Here is a 21,603-nt window from a genome sequence, read left to right as displayed (position 1 = left end):
ACCACGAAGGCATGCTGGAAGGAAAGAAAAATACCTTATACCTTAAACAAGACGCTCTATGTAACATGACAAAGCTGAGCGACGCATGTGGTATATATTTTATCACCAAAATGCCTTTTATAAATTTCCGGATTTTAAATTTGTCATGATGAATAAAATATTCGAACTGGAGTGTAATTCGTGATGTCCCCGCCAATAACTTTCATAGCAAAATGTTCCCACCATACATTTCAGTCTCCATTCCTCTTAGCATTAGGGAAAAAAATCTGCAAATTCTCACTCAAGCGTGTTTTTCGAAAAGGTCCACATGCAAGGACTCTAAAGCATCGTTTATTCACGACATATGTATTCATGTTCATTACATATATACATATAGATAGTCATTAAACGATATACATATGGAATAATATCAGAATTTTATCATATTGTTACGGGTTTGGTATGTTATATATAGCTAATGTTAGTTGAGTTATAAATAAAATTGTTTTATTCCCCGTTCAGTGTAGTGCGTGACGAATATTAAAGGAAAGCTAACCCGGAAAATTAAAAATACAAGAGCACGTGCATTTAACATTTAATAAATAAATAAATATCTCTTTTTGATTTTGAGAAAGTTCCCAAAAATTCTAGCGCGCGATTTAAAATCTTATAAAACGGAGGAAAATCTCTCAATTTAGTTATATATCAGAGACTTTGTAATATTGTGGACTTATGGACATGATCCGTGTACCTGTATCTTCAAAGCTCTGATTATTTATTGCTAGTGTAAAATGTTTTTCACCATTTGCCACTTCGCTCAAAATCCGCCGTCCCTATATGTACATAGTGTATAGTTACAGTAACTCATGTGCCTCAGTGTTGTACAAGAACTTTAGTGTTTAATTTCTCCGACCAAGACTTCACTGAATTGTGATATCTACTATTTCAAGATGCATTGGGCTGTGGACAGTTCACGGGAGGGTGACTCCCACGTGACTACCACTGTCCAATCTGTGTTTTACAGAAAGGATGAATTTGAATATTTTGTTTAGCTAATCTGTTGCACTTAGTTGTGCCATTTGTCTTCATTTAGATCGCGATATTAGTTTAATTATTCCAATCTAGATAACCTGTTTCAAAACTTGATAATTATTAATATTTCCAATATTTCTCATTGTACGCGTAAGCTGGTGACCACCCACGTGACAGGCTCCTGCCAATCATCTCCTTTACTTCACCTACATTTCACAAAATTTGACAAGTTTCGCCTAGTTGGCGCGGCGTAAATCGCCTTAATTAGAAACTTAAGTACCAACGCCTTAGGGCAATTTACCAACAGAGACGGTTAAAGTAGCGGTTGGCTACTAATTGCCGCCTAGCCATTGACTCGATTTCGATTTCGATTTCAATTTAGTTAGTTAGTTTGTTGTTGTTTTAAGAGTTTGTTTCGAAAACTACTCTTGTCGACTGTAGCGAATTCGCGGATTAGCTTTAGCTGTTTTGAATTAAGTTCTCTTGAACGTTTGAGTAGTTAAAAGATAACTACTGTGAGATATGGTAATACTGCACGTATATCTGAGGAAATTAAGCGTTTTTGTTGTGATAATAATAAATTTTGTTCATTTTTCATCGGACTTGTGCATTCAATTCATAACGAACCCGTACGCACGTAACAATATGTACAAATGAGAATACAAGAAGAATTAAATCTCATGAATAAAGACTCATAAATGTTTGTATATTTCGGAAAGGTCTTGAAAGAAGCCAGCAGCATTGGAGAAACTAAACTCTTGCTTTGTCTATTAGACAGTTAATGATATATTTTTTTAACTCATCCAAAACTCATAAAGCTATTCACTTCCTCCCACAATTATAAAATTAAAGGCAAATAATGATAATGTAAAAATAGCATCATGAAAAGAAAGCTTCTGTTCGCATAAAAAGATTCGTAAGATTAAATAGTCTAAATTCTCTTTGTGCACAGGTTAATGCGATCTTTTAAAAATTTTAGAGAGAGACTTAAGCGCGTAGAGTCTCACCTGCTTGGGAAACATATACTAACTAGAGACTCTAGAAGGATCCAAGGGACTTATTGCTATGTCCAGTAAGAAAACAGAGAAACATAAAAAGGGCGTAAAGACGCTTTTATTAAGCACTCAAATAATTTAACAAAAGTCACTTCTTGTGCTTACAAAAAAAGCCAGCATTTATGGAGTAACTCAGAAATATTGAATTCAAATTAAAACAAAGTCAAATCTTAAGTTTTCCAAAAGCTGCACGGAAGTGAATAGGACGCAAATTGGCTCAAACCTATTCTGGTGTAGCAAGAACTATTGGGAAAAGTAAAAGCAAACTCGAAGACAGACTATATAGTAGAACTAGATACTATAGTTGTACGAACACGCTGTGACTAAACAACCTCATCTGAACACACGCGAATCAGAAACTAACATTCTGGCAGGAAAACGGAAATGGAGAATGACAGTAAAGCTACTTAACATAAAATAACTGGGTAGATAAAATAAATGAATATAATCATACTAGAAAGCCCGGCGGTCATACGAAATGACCGCTGTTTCAGATACTATAAATTGTAAATAAAATTATTTGTGCAACGGTGTCTGCTAACTCAAACTGAATTAATCTGAATTATTGGGTTGGCAACTAAGTAATTGCGGATTTCATTCATAGATGGCTTCAGTTGAATTTTTAGGGTTGCAGACATAGTACAAATGTAAAACACATTTTGTTATTTGATAGTTGGCAATTCAGCTGTCAATCAGTAAAAAACGTTTTTTGATCGGTTGCGTTTGGCGTTCGTTGAAAAATGGAAAATCAAAAGGAACATTTTCGTCATATTTTGCTTTTTTATTTCCGCAAAGGGGAAAATGCATCGCAAGCTCATAAAAAGTTATGTGCTGTTTATGGTGACGAAGCCTTAAAAGTACGGCAGTGTCAAAATTGGTTTGCCAAATTTCGTTCTGGTGATTTTTCACTCAAAGATGAAAAACGCTCTGGTCGTCCAGTTGAAGTTGATGACGACCTAATCAAAGCAATAATCGATTCGGATTGTCACAGTACAAACACGTGAGATTGCATAGAAGCTTCATGTATCACATACATTCACTGAAAATCACTTAAAACAACTTGGCTATGTTCAAAAACTCGATACATGGGTTCCTCACGAACTGAAAGAAACGCATTTAACGCAACGCATTAACAGCTGCGATTTGCTAAAGAAACGTAATGAAAATGATCCATTTTTAAAACGACTGATAACTGGCGATGAAAAACGGGTTGTTTACAACAATATCAAGCGGAAAAGATCGTGGAGCAGGCCAGGTGAACCAACTCAAGCAACATCAAAAGCTGATATTCATCAAAAGAAGGTTTTGTTATCAGTTTGGTGGGATTACAAAGGAATTGTCTACTTTGAACTCTTACCACCCAACCGAACGATCAATTCTGATATCTACATTGAACAACTAACGAAATTAAACAATGCAGTTGAAGAAAAGCGGCCCGAATTGACAAATCGAAAAGGTGTTGTATTCCATCATGACGATGCAAGGCCACACACATCTTTGGTCACTCGGCAAAAATTATTGGAGCTTGGTTGGGATGTTTTGCCGCATCCACCCTATAGTCCTGACCTTGCACTATCTGATTACTTTTTGTTTCGATCTTTACAAAACTCCTTGAATGGTAAAGATTTCAATAATGATGATGATGTCAAATTGTATCTGATTCAGATTTTTGCTAATAAAAACCAGAAGTTTTAACAACGTGCGATTATGATGCTGCCTGAAAGATGGCAAAAGGTCATTGATCAAAATGGGCAATACATTACAGAATAAAGTTATTTAGTTCCATGAAAAAATTGTATTTGATTTTATAAAAAAAATCTGCAATTACTTAGTTGCCAACCCAATAGTTTATTTACTGCGCAAAATGAATTTTTGTTTAAAATGCAAAGTGTAAATACTTGATCCCACTCTGGCAAGAATACTAAATAACAAATATCCTCGTGAACAGATTCCGTGGAATAAAGATATAATTACAGTTGTAAACCATTTCAAAAACAGATGATTGCCAACGCAAACAAATGTTCACGTTCCCCTGACACACTCAATTTACGTTCATCTGAAAATTATAAGTTTAAGATACAAAAACAGATTTAATAATTTTAAAGGAAAATGCATTTATTGGCAACATTGTATTTCATATCTAGTTTTGGAAACAACAATAAAAGAAAATTCTGAACTTGGATTTGAAAACCAAATGTATGAGAAACCATTGGCTAATACAGTTACGCAAGCAACTAATAAACAATCGGCGAGAAACACTTAACCCTTTGACGCGCGGTGGTCGCGCCCTGAAACCACCATTTTCCGAATTTTTTTCTCCTCGTTTTTCCGCAATTTTTGAGTGAAAATGAATTGATTACTCATCTTTTACATCTAAATAACACAAAATGACTGTAGAATCGTATATGTTTTAGGTATTAATACTTCGGATCGGATGCCTTTTAAAATTCGTTTTCGATGAGACAAAATAACTTTCTTTTATTAATATAAACAACTTTAAATTTCAAAAGTTAGTCATCTCACATCATGATTTCTATCATAAACAATAAAAAATTGCAGTAATTAAACAGCATATATAAAAAAAAAATCTATATGTTTGGCATTTGCTATGTGGTTTCAGGGCGCGACCACTGCGCCACTAGAGCATTGTGTCACGATGCTTACAATCCTCTAGAGGCTCGGTGGTCGCGCCTTGAAACCACTGGCGTTTGCTTCTCAATGATGTTCGCTTGCTTTTCAAATAGGAATGTTTATTTGGTTGATCTTTACATTATGGTAACTTGGCGTTTTTTTTGGCGAAAATTTGGCGACCAACTCTCCTACAGCAACCCTCTATTTTTTTTCCCGCCGCCATTTTGTCTTCACGAAGTAAAGACATGTTTCTTTTCTTTTTATCTACTGAACACTTCTTCCAACAATCTACTAGCCGAATTACACTTATGCTAGAAATTTTATCTAACAAAACTGCTTAATCATGACAAATATTCACTGCAAAATTGGGAAAAAGTGCACAATACCATACTCCTTACGCGTTTTTCAAAATAACACATACACATAAACCATGTACACGCCGACTTATTTTTACTTAAAAAAACATCCCAGAATTGCACAAAAATGGCATTGCGCACACTCTTCACTATATCCATGTACACTGCTTTTTTCTCATAAATTAGAAAAATTTCACGAAAATACATGACAATTTTCTCAATCTTTAAACCCGGTAAAAAGAACATATATGAAATTACCTGATCGCGAAAAAGTATTTACCCTTCCCAAATATGAACATTTCCACATATAAAATAAATAAAATATCCAAAAACTTTTACCTTTAAATCATCTATTACATTATACACGTCACCAACGAATTCATACCGCAAGCATTACAAATACTTAGTATCAAATATTTAAATTATTTCCATGCACGTTTACTTCAACTTAAACGTGTACCAAATTCCTACAAACATAAAATTCACAAAATAACTATCATTTAATTAAAATATTATTAAATTCAAAAACACTACTTAAAATATAAATGAGCACATACATTAAATTAATACATACATAAATACCCATTTCGAATTCACTTTAGTTACGACCATGGGATCCAAAAATTCACGAACACTGTTTCACACAACACAGAATAAAGCCAAATACAAAATTTCCAGATTTTTTCCCGATTTCCCGTCTTTTCCGATTAAAGAACCGTAATTCGTCCATTAATATCACATGACATATCCCATGATCTCTCATTTCCCTCACACAAAATAATGTGTAATCGGAACTGAGTACTGCTCACATTATTACCAAAGTCCCAGGTAGTAACCTTTATCGCCTCCAAAATGTCGCCAAACTACCAGTTACCATATTGTAAAGATCAACCGTTTATTTTTATCCGGATATAGATAAAGGGCTTTGAAACCACAGAGTTATTTTATTACTATACAATACATGCACCTGCCCAGTAAAAAGGTCTTTCTTTACCAAATACTTTTCTCTGACATCAACACACTTGCTCCCCAAGCTAGCAGCATTGTAATTTTATAAATTATTTCCTGTGGTTTAAATTTAATGTAAATATACTTTGCTATAATTAAAAATAGAAACTGTGGAAAATATTTTTTTTGGGACGAAATACGAATAAAATAAGTATGAATGGGAAACGAACGATCCGTACAAAGCCAAAAAGACCAAGCCCCCCCCCCATAACATAAAAATCCACAAATTTCTTGTGCCAGATGAAAAGAAACTAAATAACTCTGGACATATACCAGTGAATTTTAAATCCAGGCAGTGTACATTTTGTAGCATAAGGAAGAAACCTCATAGAACAAGATGTATGTGCGAAACGTGCAATGTGGGTCTATGCATGTACCAAAGAGACAAAACATGCTTTGAACAGTGTGACAAAAAAAATTCGTTCTTTGAAATTAAAAAAAAAAAACACTGAGTTCTTTTTTATCCTTATTTTATTGAGGTTTTTAATCCATTTATCCAAATGTCCTTATTATGTAGGTACTTATATTTTCACTGCTATAGAAAAATTACATAAATGTTTATTTTTTAATTTTCTCTGACAATTTAAAATAAAATAATGTAAAAAAATTATATATAATTCAATTCTCACATACATTTTTTTTTAAATCCGTAAATTTCGTCATTTATTTGAAACGCGCGCGGAAAATGGTAAGTTTTCTTTTCCTATTACATCAGTAAATTTCAAAGTCCTAGACGCGCGGTGGTTTCACAGTGCGACCACCACCCACAGAACAATGGGCAAGAGTAGATTTTTTTAATATATTATTTGTCTCTAGTATTATTTAATATATTATTTCTCTCTATATTTTCATATATTATTTGTCTCTAGGATCATAATATTCAATTTCTAGAGTTTTTAGTTAAAAAAATTATAAAAAAATATCGCGCGCGTCAAAGGGTTAAGCCACTTGTATATAAGATTCTCGTTGGTGCATAGTGCACCATTATTTCTTAGCAGCTAAATGAACTAAGCACCTTTTCTTGTGTCATATAAATAAGAATTATTTGCACAAAAATTGCAAGAAATTCATTCATGGCCTGATCATTAGATTATGTTATGGAATAAAATTTGTCAAGTTCTTTGAGTTTCTTTCCGTTGCATTTTTGAGGTTGGTATTTCACTTTATTCAGTCAATAATCATTCACAAGAAACAATAGTGCACGGTAAGCATTAAATCACCTACATTAATCTTGGTTTGTGAATCTGTAGGGTTTCCCTTAATAACCGGTTATTTTAATTTTTGCCACTTTTTCTGAACTCTTCCTTTTCCCTCGCATTTCCTCGCCAGTATCCAAATTAAATCAAAGTGAATAAGAGTATTTAAACGAGCGGAAAGAGAAAGTTAGACAGAGCGTGATTTCGCTAATAGAGCGCACGTTGCTTTCTTAGTTGGCTTCTTAGTTGTTGCTACGCTTTCTGGCCGTTTATCTATCGCCGGTGTAGGTTGCTGAGTCACCCTGTTAATTTTAAAAATCCAGCATTTTTTTTTTTTTTTTTTTTTTTTTTTTTTTTTAATTTCCAATGGCAGATTATGAACAGTTACAGCAAAAAACAGGAATATAAAATACAGCAACACAATGAAAAAAAAAAAAACAGCTGTAACAGAGTCCATTAATCTAACATTTCTCTTGTCTCCCAGTAACATTCGGCGAGAAAAGTCTTGCGCAGAGCAGGACAGTTGGGTAGATGTGCGGCGTCCATCACCTCTCCAGAGCTGCACAGAGTGCATATCGGAGAAGGAACAATTTTGAATCTATGAAGATGATATTGTAGGCAGTCATGTCCGGTGGCAAGGCGGAATTCAGCGACTGCTCTACGCCTTTGACTATTACACAAATTCTGCATAGCATTCTTCAAAGACTTATGAGAAACACGATGATAGAGATCTTCCCGAGCACGTACTTTGAAAGATCTTTTAATAAGATCCCTAACAGTATGGAAAGGCAAAGGACGAGAAATATTCTGCATGATTAAAGCACCCCCTTTTTGCCAAGAAGTCGGCTTTCTCGTTACATGGAATCCCACAGTTTGCGGGAACCCGCTGGAGGACTACAGTTTTCTCAAGTGAAGCCAGGTAATGTCGACAATTCAATATGTCTTGTGACATGGGATTTTTATCTGAAACGATGGCCAACAGAGCAGCTTCGGAATCGCTGAGTATAACAGCTCTTGTGAATTTCTCCAAGTGGCATGGCAGCTGGTACAGAGCTGTGTGAATTGCAGCAATTTCACAGTCAAACGCAGAACCTCGGCCCACAGGAATGTAGAAAGAGAAAATTTCGGAGAAAACTCCGGTACCTGCATTAGGCAGGAGGGATCCATCAGTAAAGATCCGAAGCCACTCTGGTTCATGGTAAAAAATGTTTAATACTTCGAAAGCAAGGGCTCTCAAAATAGAGGGATCCTTGGGTTACTTTTTGACCCAGGCCAAGATTAATCCAGAAAGATTTCAAATTTATTGGATTTTGTAGTGTAGCAAGTAATTCTGGTTCACTCATTAAATCAAGTGAATTTTTTAACTGAAAAATTCTCTGTAGAAAGCCCATCTGGGTCTTTAGATTTCTAGTCAGATCTTGATTGACTTCAATTCAGAGTGAAAAACATCCAGGAACTCCAATGATCTTTCCCCGGAGAATTAAGGCCTTCTCTTGAATAACTGTTCTTAAGGGTTTATCACCAGTTAACATAAATATTGCGTCAATCGGGGTGGTCTTCACGGCTCCAGAAACAAGCACTGATTTTGGATTTTTTTTCAATAGTATAGAGTATATTTTCCACGGCCACAATAAGTGGTTCACAGCAGTAAGGATAAACGAATTATAAGTTTGAAGCAGGGTTTGTCTAATGCAACCTCACCTAGCTCCAGCAAGGCGTTTAAGGACACCGAGTATAGTCCAGCACTAAGCTTTGCCATTTAAATTACTGTTAAATTATTTTTAAGTTTTCACCGCAATTATGCGGTATTATGGTGAACATGAAGTACGTGCATTTTTTGTTAAAGAGTTTAATCAAATAAAAGGGCAATTTAAATTCTTTCCCTGTGTGCTACTTCTTCACGTCTGTGCGAGAAGTCGCCGGCCTTATTACTAAGATCGTATCCTTTCACAATAGCTAAAAGAGGTAGATCTTACAAAACTACTGTTTAATTAAATAATTACTTAATAAATCGTATATTATATTAAAACACTTAAATACTAATTTTAGATAGGAAATTAAAGATGAGACTTCAAAGATCACATTAAGATGAATTCTTAGTCAATGTTATCTTCAATACATCATTAAATTAATGCTTTTACATTCCTATGAATCCTATGAATGAAGTAGATTTTTACATGTGTGAAGTATGGGTGACGCCAACCAACAAGATGTATAGAGGGCGCTCGCTCTCAATCTGAAGACGCCAAAAGTTTAGTTTCCAAGAGAGAGACCAACAGAGAGGTCATAGGGAAGGATCGTGGGAGCCATTAATGAAACCGAAATTAACTTGTATTACTTTATATATTACAGTTATTAGTATTGTAGTTTAGTATTAGTTTTGTGTTTGTGCAATAAATGTTCAAAAAGGTTGGAGGTTACAAAAGGGTTGGAGTTTTTTCTCTATGAGGCAGAGAATGAAGAAAGGGGTGATATTGTAAGGTTTTAAGTTAAACTAACCAAATTTCTTTTCATTTTATGTTACCCTTTCCTGTGAACTCTTATTTCAACTTCCCTTCAGAAGGAGCACGCGGTTCAGCTTTATGCTAATTTGTGTTGGAGCCAAGTTTTGTATTTAAAGGTTAGTGAGGAACTTCTCAAGTGTCAGGACTTAAGTGTTCTGTGTATACTTTTGGGTTTTCTGGTGGTTTCACCATGACTGCGGGTACAGATTTGTGCTGTGGGGGGGTCGAATTTTTTTGAGTTCAGGACCTTGATATTGTCACCATTATGTTTGCCAAAAGTATGCACAGAACACTAGGTCCTGACAATATTACAACATGACTTTCACAAATTTTTATTTCTCTTACTCAAATAGATTAAAGTTCATCAAAAGATGAACTAAAGAAACAAATGTTATTGATTTTAGAAAATAAAATGTCGTAACTTTTTACGTAATCATGTTAATATATTTTATAATTTGGGAATTTTAATATACAAAACATAAATCTAGAATTTTTAGTCAAAACTAGTAAGAATATTCAGCAATTACATCTCAGAAATATATGCAACGAATTGCACGAATATGCAGCACGAAACATTAAGTTGGACTACTTTACAGAATTAAATTCCGTAAGCTACTCTTGAAATGCTGTAGTCTACAGTGTGATAATAAATCATATAAAAATATAATATAATGAGTCATAGAAAAAGTGGTTAATTTTAATACCTTAAAATATATATATATATTTGGTTACAGCCGAAAACATTGAGGCAAAATCATCGCGGACGAAAACGTCGCGGAGAAAACAACGCAAGGCAAAAACATCGTGGGGAGAAAACATCGCAAAGAGAAAGCATCGCAGTTCTAAAACATCGTGGTACAAAATATCGTCGTCGAAAATAAAGCAATTCAAAAACTTCGCAGTGTAAAAACATCGTCGTCGAAAATATCGTGGTAATAAATAAAGTATCTACAAATCATCGCATGACGATAACATCACAGACACAGACATGCTTTTTTTCAGGCTTTGATAATTGTAAAGGGATATTTCCATAATGATTTGTGAGCGCAAGATGGAAAGAAGGATAATTTTTTACTTTCATATTTTTTATTAACTAATAAATTTTTGCTGAAAAAGTAAGAAGGAAATTTAAGCATAGAAAATTAAGGCAACTTATAGCACTTAATAGAATTTTAAACTGACATAATTAACTAACAAAGGTCATTACCAAATCATTTTTATAAAGTTTTTAATGGTAATTTTTCATTAAAAGTATAATCTAAAAAAGATTAGAAAAAGGAAGCTAAGTAACTGCATGACCTTATCTATAAAAAATTGCTAAATTAATTATGAGATTATTTTTTTACTTTTGTCAATATAATACTCTTATAATGAAAATTATTTCTTGTTCTGCTTCAGTTTATTCTTAAGTATTAAGTTTCTTTCTTACTTTTTCAGCAAAATTTTATTAGTTAATAAAATATATGAAAGCAAAAATTATCTTTCTTTCCATCTCGCCTCACAAATCATTATGGGAATATCCATTTACAATTATTAAAGCCTGGAAAAAACATGTCTGTGATGTTATCGTCTTGCGATGATTTTTCGATACTTATTTATCATCTGTCGATACTTATTTATCATCTGTAATTACTATACCATCTAATAACAAAATTTAATATTCTACAGTGTGCCTGCATGCTTCATGTATGTTTATATGCGCATTTTACATGTGATCTATATGTGTCTTTAGTGTAAGTGTATACTATATATTAGCTTAATTATGTTTCATTATAATATGTGTTTTACTTATATAAGTGTGTGCAAACTAGCATCTAATTTCTATTATTCTATAATGTGCTTACATATTTTATATGTGTTATATATGTGCTTTTATATGTGTTATATATGTGCTTTTATATGTGCTTTACAAGTGTTTTGTATGTATCTTTATATGTTCAAGTGTATGTACTTGTATGTGTATGTATATGCTGTAATTAGTGTTTAACAGTGTCTAACAAACCAAGATGTAACAAGTCATTCGCCTATCGATCAAAACTAATGTATTCTTAAGCCGTCTCTGTATGGCCATGTACAATTACGTAAAATTCTTCAATAAACTCCCGAGGTGGCCTCATGAGTTGATGCCACTAGATAGGGGAGGGCGCGGGACATATGCCTGTTTACCTCTGTTAAACATCAGGCGTCCCCATCCTCCGTCACCTGTCACCTGTCGATACTTTATTTTTTACCGCGATATTTTCGACGGCGATGTTTTTAAACTGCGAATTTTTTGAATCGCTTTATTTTCTACGACGATATTTTGTACCTCGATGTTTTAGAACTGCGATGTTTTCTCTTTGCAATGTTTTCTCCCACGACGTTTTGTAGCAGACGTTTTCGCCTTGCGTTGTTTTCGTCCGCGATGTTTTTGCCGCGATATTATCGGTGGACCCCCCATATATTTAAATATATTTAAACTGCGCTAGGAAATGTTCTGTTCTTTGGAGATATATTGCTATTTATTTAACTGAATTTTTATTCTGTTATAGGTGAGAGCGCTTATATATATTGATTCTACTCAGGACAGAGAAGCCATACGTGGCTTCGTAGAGGAGTTCAAGGCGCGTGGTGAAGAATCTCGTCTGAAAGATGTCGGATTCGACGGTGGATCCGGAGATCTTAACGAAATTCGTGGAATGTTTAATGAGCTTCAGGTGCAAGGCAATATCTGGCAAGGTGACGGTAAATCTAACTGCTTCAGTCCTATCTACCCAGATGGCAGACTGAGAAGGGCATTAGACGTCAGAGATTCTGCTAACAGCTACATCAGTAAGGTATACCACTGGACTATAGATCTCAAGCTAAGGATGAGGCTGTCCCTGAATCTGGGAGTAGATGGAATGATTACCAATGATCCAGATGACTTAATAGAAGTCTTGCAAGAATCATATTATAGAGATGACTTTAGGTTAGCTACTCCTGATGACGACCCTTTTGCTCGCTTCTAGTGCAAATAAAAGTTTTATAAATCAAAATAAGAACACGGAAGTTCTTATTCTTATTTAACACATATACTTAAAATGTCTATAGTTTGCGTAATAAGATATATGATCCGGATATAAATCTTTTACATTTAATTTAACGCATTTAATCTCTTTATCTTCAAGGGAACTGCAGGCTGTCAGAAAGAACAATTTTGAAAATATGTGTCTTTTTTATACAGCATCACTTTATCCACGTGCAAAAGGAAATGAAAAAAAAAAAAAAGAAAGAAAGAAAGAAAAAAGAAAATAAACTTATTTTATTAAAAAAAAAATTATTTTATTTTCTTAACGAAAGTGAACATTCTGGTCACACGCACATGTGGAAAGAAACTGAAAACATTATAAATCGCAGAGAATTTTTTTGTCCTCGTTTAGCTATAAGAGAAACATTGGAAATGTACCTTTTTAAGTGTGTCCTACTGTCAATAAAGTTGTAATTAGTAAGTTACTACAAGTATAAATCTCGACTCAAATTTCACTCACTTTATGTTGTAACGACGTAAAACTGGCTCACTAATAAAATTCTATTACGAGCGATGCAAATAAAGATTTTTTTGGTGTTAATAAGCATTTTAAAAGCTAATAAATCCTAGTGACCAAGTAAAAGTATTATTAAGATTCTCAGTATACACAAATGCCGACTATATCGTTTCCTCATTTTCTTCCTCGTCGTCGAATTTATAAAAGAGTTTTAAAGCTTTCTAAATTTCATGATAGGTTTTTTAAAAAATCTGATGTGTACACCACATGACTTCCTTGTATGAAATTATATGCACTTTTTCCTGCATTTCATTTGAACTTATTTCCTCGAATTTCATATATTTCTCACTCCATTAATTCAGTTCTCATTTCGCGACAAGGCAAAAATACATAAAACCTCAAAATATCTTTATTAAAAATTGAAAAATATAGAAAAAATATAAAACACTAAATGCAGTTAAAACAATTTTAAATTTTTTCCCCCATTTAAAATTAGAGTTTCTGTCCAAAAACAAGCAATTCGGCCAGCGGGCAAGAAGGCATATTTTTCGGTGCAGAAAATTAAAAGTTTACTTTTCGACCCACTCGGCAAAAAGGCACTGAAGGTGCAGAAACTGACTTAATTCGCTATTCTGCTAAGTTTCAAATATAAACAAATATGGCTGCTATGTAAAAAAATTAGGCTTAGCCGCACTTAACAACTTTCAAATTGTTGATAATTCTATAAATATTGCATGCAGATTAACTAAAGGCATAAGCACCTTAACCGGACGATAAGAACAGCATAACAGAGTCGGTATATATATATATATAGATAGATAGATAGATATACCTTTGGTGCTGCCGATTGCAACCAAAAAGCGAGGTGCACAACTACATGTTATAGCAGTCCTATACACAAAATTTCAACGCTCTGAGATTACTCATTTTTGAGTTATGCGAGATACATGCATACGTTCGTACATACAGACGTCACGAAAAAAATATCTTCTTATTCCATTTTAAATCCTTTTTGCAACCCGTTTTGGAGAAACGAGTCCTTTATTCTGTCCTTACGCACAGATGTTACGCAAAAACATAGTTAAATAGCATTCGATAGCGGTCAAAATGGATATTTTCGTTGAAGTACGAGACCCGAAAATTTTCGCGATTACAATACCTCCTTTATTTCGTACAAGGATGGAAGAATAAAGGACTCTTTTTCTAAACGGATTGTTAAATGGATTTAAAGTGGATTGAGAAGAGGTTTTTTTTTTTTTTTTTTTTTTTTCACGTAACAGCTGTACGTACGTATGTATGTATCTGCGTATATGGATGTACAGTAAGACCTCGCTTAAAGCTGTTTCGTTTAGCGCTGTTTCGGTTTAGCGCTCTTTTATTTCAACCCGGGGATTCCCCGAAATTGTGCGCAGCGCTAGGTTTTCAAATAACATATCCGAAACAGTGTAGTTGTGTTTCTTGCTTGGTGGACGCATGTTTATCATTTGAAACATTTGTTGACATTATTGTAAGTTTAAATTTGTATAATACTATAACGATTAATCCAGTGACAAATATTATGATCTTTAGCTTTTATTATGGGTGATAATAAAAAACAAGAAAAGAAAGCAACCAGAAAAAGCATTTCACTGGAAACTAAAATGCAAGTGATTAGAAGATTAGATTCTGGTGAACGTCAATCTGAAATTAGTACTGCATTGAATTTGGCAACTTCAACAATAAGAACAATTCTTAAGAATAAAGAAAAAACACTGTCATCGACAACTGCAACTACGTCGAGCTCTACAACTAAAATTACCCGTTCTAGAAATAACATTATAGAGGAAATGGGAAAACGACTATCTATATGGATTGACGACGAAATTGAACGCAATATGCCATTAAGCCAATCTATTATAATGCCTTCTTGACAAAAAGGCAGAAAATTGGAATCACAGAATAGACTGAATGATCTGACTGAGAATTTTATTTGTTTTTATAAGTATATTCGTTTATATTGTTTTTATTTTTGTAAGAAATAAATGTTTTGTTTTATTTTTATTAAAAAAATTATTAAATTTAATGCCTAACCAATTTTGTATCCATCTTCCCCTAACCCCATTATTTACATGTTAAGATAGCCTCGTTTAGCGCTGTTTCGCATTACGCTCTACTTTGATGGAACGTATCCCCCCGCGTTAAGCGGGGTCTTACTGTATGTGTCTCGCGTACGTACATATGTAGGTAACTCAAAAAAGAGTAGCCGTAGAACGGCGAAATTTTGCATATGGGACTGCTGTAACATGTAGTGCATTTCTTCTTTAAAAGTTTTTGAATTATGTTGTTCTTATGTTCCGGTTACGGTTTTTATGCGTTTAGTTAATCTGCATCTCTAGAAACATCAACAGTTTACACAAAAAGTCAACAGTTTATACACAATGAACAGAAAACAAAATTAAACATTTATAATTATTTTATTTTAATGTCTTGATGTACAGTTTTCTACAAAATTTTAATTTGTAACATAATCCCTGACTAAAGCGAACAATTACTGTTACAAGTCGGACGAGTTTCCGAACGCTAACATATAACTTCTTGAAAACTCTCGAAAGGCAAACTTTTGACAGTGGTTGATACTTTTACAGCTGACATTAATCAGTTCGTCTGATGATTCTCCGCAGGTGTATGTAGTAGTGGGTGGTAAAAAATAGTGCTTACACTTTTCGGTAGATTCAATGAAAAAACACTCCACACTTTTCAAAAACTTTGTTGACAAAGCTGCCGACCCTTAACGAGGCCGACATTTGTTTACATTTGAAACTCTTATTAGAACAGTGAATTAAGTGAACAGTGTACCAACTTCAGTGCACCAACTTTTGGCTTTTGGGCCAGTGGTTTTCTTCTTTGAAAACGTTTCTTCTTTGACTTTTCCCGATAACTTAAACTCGGATATTTGTACTTTTTTGATCGAAACAACTAATCCATTAATTAATTTGCTTGCGCGAAAAAGATATTTTCTTCTAATTTAAAGTTTAAAGAAATTTAAAACGATATTCGATTCACGAATTCTTGATAAACGTGGTCTTCGAAGCCAGCTTCGAGCTTTGGCGACAGATATTTTGCGCATGCGTAGCTGTTTCCCTCTACGTTGGAAGGGAGCCACTCCTGTTGCGGAGAAGTTTTCTTTCTTAACAACGCATATTCTTTGGCTTAAGCCCGACCCACCAGCGGCCGAGCGGTAAAGTCGCTGAACACTGGTAGTTCGGTCCGAGTTTCGAATCGCGCGAACGGGATGGCTGCATGGGTGTTTTCGTGGTTTTCCCCATGTGTAACGTGTATACGAGCCAGTTTCCCTTAGAAAGTCCTCCACAAAGGCATCCCTCCCCTTAGGCAGATAGCCCTAGTGTGCTTTGCCATAATTAAATACACCACACCACACCTTGGCCTAAGCCCACGAAAATCCTCGTGGCAAAGAGCGCTAAATTACGACTGCCTTTGGCAACAGCCTTGAGCGCCATTCAGGTGACAATGGGATTTTTGCTCAGTTCCGCCCCCAATTTTCATGGAGATCACCTCGGGGGACGGGTCCGAGGGTCTCCCACCCCCACGCCCTTCCACCAAATCCCACGAGAGGCTCGTGCCGCCATGTCGCACCGACACTATACATTTACGAACATGCATGCATTCCCCGGGATTCGAAGCCGAGCCCTTCGGCACAGCAGTCAGCGACGCTAACCACTATACCCGGTTGGACGGCACATCCGCTTCTACAACTAGAAAAGCTAGCTTTGCTGTCTCATATTTAAAACTTGCGAAGAATACACAGATTTAATGAAAAAATTTTGTCTGGATCTATGAATTATTAACCAATTTACAATTACCAACAATACACTTAATACAATTATGATTAAAAAAAAAACAGCCATAGGGTTTTTTTTTTTTTTTTTTTTTTTTTTTTTTTAAGTCCAAAGGGATTTGAATCCCGAAGGACTATTAGTTTCGTTTTGGCATTTTGCGTCGGACTCATAAATGTCGGTTCACTTTTCAAACTGTTGCCACGAAATGTTAGAGTCCTGCATTATATTTGAAGAAATTAAATAATGAAAAATCTGCATAAATGTATGTATATTTCTCGTTTTGTGATAAAACAACGGTACATAGAGTCATCGAATTTTGAATAACGTAATCCTCCAACGAATATGAGCATGTGGAAGACCAAATTTGAAATTTGAAATTTGAAATTTGTTTTATGATCGATTTCCTATTTTTTAAAACTTTGACGAATTTTCGATTAACAAACTCAAGGATTTCAAAGCGAGCAATGGCAACGTTGTGCAGAAAAAACATTTTTATCTCCAGCGCGTGAGTCTCTGTATCGGAAATTCTAAAGATATGCTCGTTTTAAAATTATTTTGCGATATTGCTGTTGCACTGGATCTTATGGTTTAAGTGCGAGGAACATGATATTTAATAAAGAAAGGTAACACACAAAATGTTAAAAAACGCCCCTTTGGACGTAATTTAAAATCTAAAACATTTCAGATTTTTTTTTTTTTTTTTTTTTTTTTTTTTTTTTCCATGAAGGTTTTACAGTTGTCCTACCATATTTAATTTTAACTCTCTTATCAGGAACTTTAATGTCTTTCTAGCATGAGTATTAATTTTTTTAAAGATAAAAGCATACTGTTATCGTCCATCCCACTTAAAGCATACAATCGTTGCACTGGATGGATCCATTCACCCGCAACTGTTTCACCTTTGCAACTTAAACATAATTAAATTACCTTGACTCTGAAACAGCTCAAGAACTTGGACCGAATGTCTAGTCCAACCTAAGTAATGAAATACAGCAAGCAATCCACCTAAGTAATCAAGTAAAATAGACAATCTATCTCAGCACGAAAGCATTTTTTCACTTGATGATCAGAAGGTAAAATTAGGACACACGAAATTAACTGTATCTTCTCTTCGAAGAATTTTCGTCATTAGTCTCATTAAACCTTCTTAATCAGTGAAAATGCAAAGAGTTTACAACTTCGATTTTGTCGATTTCTTCTAAACAGCAAAAGCAAAAGCCTTTTCTCAGCTGCTTCTGTTTCCTGACCAGATAGTTCTTCTTTCAGTTTGTAATCGGAATATCTAGAATTCTGAAAAACGCAGTATCCAAGCTGTCAGTCGAATACTTTTCAAATATTCAGAAAAACGATACAAGCACCATTTTCGTTAGAAGCAACTGAGGAAACTAAGCCGATATTCCCTTTTTTTCTTTATTTAGAAACTTCTTCTATATTTAATTAAATTTCAGAAACAACAATTTTCTTCAAACCGTTTAAGGCCTGGTGACCCCCTCCCTACATAGAGCTGACAAATTTTCAGCGAAACAACCTCTAGAAGGGTTGTCAATCGGATTGCAACTTGAAGAGATATGCTACTGTTGCTTCTTTGACGTTAAACTTATCTCCTTCACTCGGTTATTAATAAATGTTCTCCAATGATCCTCATTCTTGATTTTAGAAAATAAAATGTTTGAAGTCTCAGTCGAGCAAGTTGGATTGGGATTCTTTTTAAATCCACAGCTTCTTCAACTTAAATAGTCCAACAAAACAGCCCAGTAATAATTATCAAAATTTTCAATCTAGCACTCGCAATTTCTTAGGCGGATACATTTCTGAAAATTTTAAACTTAGAAATATTCAACACAATCCCTTTACAGTCTTGAATAAATCCCAGTTTTTTTCACGATAACATCTTTAAAGGATTTATAGCGATCTCTCGAACCATTCAACGCTCTCAAATTTCAAAGATTCGGAATTCTTGAACCTAGTGTACAGGAGCTCTTTCGTGCCTCGTGGTAGAGAATTCGACGCGTATGAAACAGACTCAGGATCGAATCCCAAAGTCATTATGATCCTCAAGGGCAGGGGTCGGCAAAGAGGCGCCCGCCACCCTATCCCAATACGCCCCGCGCTAAATCATTCTGCTTTGTGTGCAATTTTGCAGTTTTGGTATTATGTTTATATAATACATATTTTTACATCTATACCTCAAACAGCCACTTTATTGCATTGCTACTGCTCGAAACGTTTCACTATCAAGCGGAGCCGACTGAAGTCTGACCGACCCAATACGTGGCCTTCGAGATTAGCCTTCGAGATTGGGCGTGGCCTTCGAGATTATCTCGAAGGCCACGCCCAATACCGCCACGCGGCGTTGTGTGGTTGATGCATTTAACCGTAAACCTCTCTGGCGCAATCGCTAGTATGTGCTGGCAGAAAGACTTGGAGATGCAAAACAAGACATCTATCTACTTTGTCTGTCTGCTTTTGACAATTTTGATTAATTCGTAAACATACTCCGAATTTCCGACTTTTAGATAGGCAGTAAAATCAATATTTACAAGGCATGTAGTGTGTATGTACTCTATCGTTGCTTTCATTTTAGATTCGCTTATGTACTCTCTAATCATGCAAGATGTTTTCTTACAAAGATTTGCTTACGGACCGATAACTGTAACAACACACCATGAGGAAAGCTAAGCAAGCACCCACTTATAATTATAATGAAGAATGGGAGCACCAGTTTAGCTTTATAAATCATAAAAGCAAATATATATGCTTATTATGCAACAAAAGTGCTGCAATTCCAAAGAGAAGTAACCTTGAAAGCATTTTAAAACGGTGCATTCGAAGTTTGACTCAGGGATTTGGGATTATTCAATTATGGCAAAGCACACGAGGTCTATCTGCCTAGATTGACTCAGAATATACTCAATTTTCTGAACTTCGAAGAAATAAAATTTTATCATTAAAGTTGCTTTTAAAGCAACAATCTGCTTTTACCAAACATCAACAATCAAGGCAGCAACAATAGCATCGATTAAAGTTTCGCAAATACTCGCTAAGAAAAAAAAAAAAAAAAAGCTATATACGGATGATGCAATAATAAAAGAAGCAATGTTGGGATCTGCAGTCGTAGAGATTTTAAAAATAAAAAATTGTTTCAGCCATAAATGCCATACAGTTATCAGTTGGAACTGTTACAAGAAGAATTGAAACAATTGCAGGCGACTTAGAAACCCACTTGATAGAAGTTATGAACAAATATGCAATTTTTTCCTTACAACTGGACGAATCAAAATATATAACAGATACAGCACAATTGGAGATGAGTGTCAAGACGGTCTTTGAAGATTTTACCATAAAAGAAGAGTTTCTAAAAGTCCTACCGCTTAAAGAACACACACGAGGAAAGGATTTATTTTGTGCAATAATAGCTCTTTTAACTAACGCAAAAAACACCGATTGAGAAATTATCTTCAATAATAACTGACGATGCAAAAGCTATGACGGGGAAGAATATTGGATTCATTGCTTAATTCCAGCAAGATCCTTTTTACTTCCTTGTACGAAGTAAAAAGGAAGTATTGTAATCGCGAAAAGTTTCAGGCAGCATATTTCAACAAAAATATCATTTTGACCGCCATCGAATGCAATTTAACGATGTTTTTGCGTGATATCTGTACTTAAGGACAGAATAAAAGACTCTTTTTCTCCAAAAAAATTATAAAACTGCTTTAAAATTAATTCTGAAGGGACTTTTTCGTGGCGTCTGTACGAACGTATGTACGTACGTACGTACGTATCTCGCATAACTCAAAAACGAGTAGCCTCAGAAAGTTGAAATTTTGTATATAGGACTGCTATAACATGTAGATTTGCACCTCGTATTTTGGTTGCAATCGGCCGCATCAAACGTATATAAATATATTTATATATATATTTTAACAAACAAGTATATACGTAAAAAGCAAATTTAAAGTTAAAATAATTAAATTTAAAGTTAAAATAATTATATATATATCCACTCTGTTACCCGGCTCAGCGATCTCAGTTTCTTTACTCTTATATGTTTGTAAATTGTACATTTTTTGCTTTAAAAATGATTGAATTATGTTGTTCTTATCTTCCGGTTAAGGTTTTTGTGCCTTCAGTAAATTTGCAAGCAATATTTGTACAATTATCAACAATTTAAAAGCTGTTTAAGTGCGGTTAAGCCTAATTTTTTAATAACATGGCGGACATATTTGTTTGCATTTGAAACAGCAGAATAGTCGATTTGTTGCCAATATAGAGAGACTAAGCTTCGCAGCAACAAAGATAACTTCTTTTATTATATCGAATTAAATCATGCTTAATTCTTTCTGGAACTTTTTCGAGGAAATAAGTGTTTAAGATTTACTTCGTAATTTTTAATACAGATATTTTGAGTTTTTATGTATTTTTGCCTTGTCGCGAAGTGAGAACTGAATTAATTGAATGAGAAATACTCAATCGTCTGTGAAAACTGTTTCTTTTTTA

General features: G+C 34.5%; 1 protein-coding gene and 1 long non-coding RNA gene across 7 annotated transcripts in view; one reads left to right on the top strand and one right to left on the bottom strand.

Moving 5' to 3' along the window:
• LOC118184693 (dermonecrotic toxin SdSicTox-betaIIB1bxii-like) overlaps positions 1-13,235 on the top strand; it is a 180,833-nt gene extending 167,598 nt beyond the window's left edge. For 5 of the 6 annotated variants that reach the window (XM_085822846.1, XM_085822847.1, XM_085822845.1 and 2 more), the window contains exons 3-4: positions 9,818-9,877; positions 12,293-13,235. In XM_085822846.1, coding sequence (XP_085678972.1) covers positions 9,818-9,877; positions 12,293-12,751 — 519 coding nt within the window. In that variant the 3' untranslated portion in view covers positions 12,752-13,235. The remainder of the gene's footprint in view (positions 1-9,817; positions 9,878-12,292) is intronic. The other variant, XM_085822850.1, reaches the window with a different exon arrangement.
• Positions 1-21,603, bottom strand: part of LOC146996059 (uncharacterized) — a 116,283-nt gene that overhangs the window by 81,589 nt on the left and 13,091 nt on the right. The window lies entirely within an intron of this gene.

This window comes from Stegodyphus dumicola, chromosome 8, assembly GCF_044657685.1.
Source record: "Stegodyphus dumicola isolate Sdum_Otavi_A_Nest chromosome 8, ASM4465768v1".
Taxonomy (NCBI): Eukaryota; Metazoa; Arthropoda; class Arachnida; order Araneae; family Eresidae; genus Stegodyphus; species Stegodyphus dumicola.
The sequence above is the reverse complement of the archived record's forward strand: the minus strand, read 5'-3'. Positions and strand labels throughout refer to the sequence as shown.